The 2,500-nt window shown below is 46.3% G+C and overlaps 1 protein-coding gene across 12 annotated transcripts in view; it reads right to left on the reverse strand.

The window, feature by feature from the left end:
• The window catches only part of LOC119574624 (chitin deacetylase 8-like), a 111,234-nt gene that overhangs the window by 1,695 nt on the left and 107,039 nt on the right, over window positions 1-2,500 (reverse strand). For all 12 annotated transcript variants that reach the window (XM_037921995.1, XM_037921993.1, XM_037921992.1 and 9 more), the window contains 3 exons: window positions 1,443-1,587; window positions 819-1,017; window positions 1-176 (listed from right to left, as the gene is read on the reverse strand). The exon at window positions 1-176 is cut by the window's left edge and continues 1,695 nt beyond it. In XM_037921995.1, the coding sequence (XP_037777923.1) occupies window positions 33-176; window positions 819-1,017; window positions 1,443-1,587 (488 nt within the window). In that variant the 3' untranslated portion in view covers window positions 1-32. The remainder of the gene's footprint in view (window positions 177-818; window positions 1,018-1,442; window positions 1,588-2,500) is intronic.

Below are 2,500 nucleotides of genomic sequence, written 5' to 3' on the forward strand. Positions count from 1 at the left end.
ACAGTCGTGAGGTGGGCAATAAGTTAGGTCGTTTAGAGATCGTTCAGTGGGCTGTTGACTCCGGTGTTGCCAGTCCACGGGTATTTCTCGGGGCACTGTTGGCACGTTCGCATGTAACGCACGCCTCCCTTGTGCCAGACGTTGCAGACCTTGGTGCTGGTGCAACGCTTACGATCCTGGAAGCGAAGGAGGAACGGGGTTTAGAAGGACGTACATTGAGGCAAATGAAGGACGTAAATAGAGGCAAACAAAGGATGTGCATTGAGGTAAAAGAAGGACGTACGTTGAGGCAAAAGAAGGACGTACGTTGAGGCAAATGAAGGACGTGCATTGAGGCAAATGAAGGACGTAAATTTAGGCAAAAGAAAGACTTCAAATGAGGCAAAAAAGGGAGATGGAAATAGTTTTGTTATACGATTATTCAAGATAATGGCATCGCCAAGGATTGTAGATTCGAAGGACATAACTTTAGACAAAAAGAAGGGAGTGGAAAGCAAGACTGGAGGAGGATTTTTAATAAGATAAAAAAGGTAAGATAAAATAAAAAGAAAATCAAGCAAGCAAAGACAGAGAATTAATTTTTGATGGAGGAATAAAAGAAAGACCGCCGTACCAGATTTTTTTTTTTTTTTTTTAAGTAAAAGCAATTTATATTTTCCAAAACTTCCTCACCGGAATGAATACCATCTCCCAAACAATCTGAATAAGAACTATAAAGAAGAATAACAATAACAATAAAAAAAACAAGAAAACACACAAAAACACAAAAAAAATAACTTCAAACGAATCTTCCACAAAAATACTTATAACAAACTTACTGGATAATTGCAGCCAAACGGAGGGAAGTTCTTGACTGTGCTAAGGGGCTGAGGGTCGCGCATCCACTGAAGGAGCTGCCAGTTAGTGACGAGCCAAACATCGTCCATGGCGGTGATGGTGTCCAGGAAGGCGATGAAACCTTCCTTGTGGTGAGGTGTGGTGAACCAAGCGGCGTGGTAGAACAGACCGAATGGCGCCCTGCAATAGAGGTGTGGTTGTGATTTTTTTTTCTTTCTTTTTTTTGGGGAGGTGTGGGGGGTGATAATGTGGTGATAAGGATGATGATGATGAGGTGGAAGGGGGAGGGGGGAGGGGAGAGGGAAGAGAGTAAAGATGAGGGTGGTGAGGGGGAGGGAGAGGAGGAGAATGATTAATGGTGAAGGTGATGATGATGATGATGATGATGATGATGATGATGATGATGATGATGATGATGAGGAGGAGGAGGAGGAGGAGGAGGAGGAGGGATGGAGTTGGTCACGGTAAAAATGAAGGTAATGGTAATGATAGCAATGATGAGTCAAAATACGTAACCGATATTTATCACCGCCATTATCAAACCTATTTATCACCACCTGCAATACGTTCAAGCACATACGAACAATACTAATCCCGAGACTCACCTGTTGCTGGTGTAATGTCTCTCGAAGTTCTTGATAAGCATCTTGTAGACTCCCTCAGCGTCGGGGGGCGTGGTGCAGGCGTCACCCATGGAGCAACGGCCGCCAGTCAGATCCTGCCACATCACCATGGGCACCTGCCATACTCCTGTAGGCGAGGAAGAAGGTTTTAGAAAAAGAGGGATAGGGAGTGGGGGGTGTGCGGATGGTGGAAAGGGAGGGGATAGGGAGGGGAGGGGTGAGGAATGGGAGGGGAGGGATGGGGAATGGGAAAGGAGGAAGCGAATGGAGGGGAATGGAGAGGGGGAGGGGAAGGGAAAGAGCGAGGAGAAACGGATGGGGTTGGGAGGAGAGAGAGAGGTGTAGCGGGAGAAAGAGGGAAAGGAAGAGGGAGAGAGCGAATGAGAGTGGGGAAGGGAAAAAGGTTTTGGGGGGGGGGAGATGGAGGGAGAGGAAGTAGGGGAAGAGAAAGGGAGAGAGTGAAAAGAGGACAAATGCAAGGGGGGAGGGGGGGGAAGGGTAAAAAAAAAAAAAAAAAAAGTGGGTGAGGTGAGAGGCAAAGGAAAGGAAGAGAAAGGCAAAGAGGATTAGAGGGAGAAAGGATGGTAGTAGGGGTTTAGGAAAGTGGGGGGGGGGGGAAACAATCGTAATTCTAGTCACGCTGACAGATTGCCTGGTTTTGGCTGACGGTTATGAAACAGTAATGTGTGGGGTTCTGTGATTTATTTCAGAGATGGGCATGTGTGTGGATATAAATGGATACGCTGGTGATCAGTGGTAATCATGCTTTGTTGTGTGCATATGTCTGTACGAATAAACTGAGAAACATATGAACACACACACACACACACACACACACACACACACACGCACACACACACACACACACACACACACACAAACACAACACAACACAACACAATACAACGCAACACAGCACAACACACACACACACACACACACACACACACACACACACACACACACACACACACAACCCAACACGCACTCCACACTCCCAGAAAACACACACATACAGTTCACCAAAACATTTCCCTTAC

Source organism: Penaeus monodon, chromosome 6, assembly GCF_015228065.2.
Source record: "Penaeus monodon isolate SGIC_2016 chromosome 6, NSTDA_Pmon_1, whole genome shotgun sequence".
NCBI classification, from domain to species: domain Eukaryota; kingdom Metazoa; phylum Arthropoda; class Malacostraca; order Decapoda; family Penaeidae; genus Penaeus; species Penaeus monodon.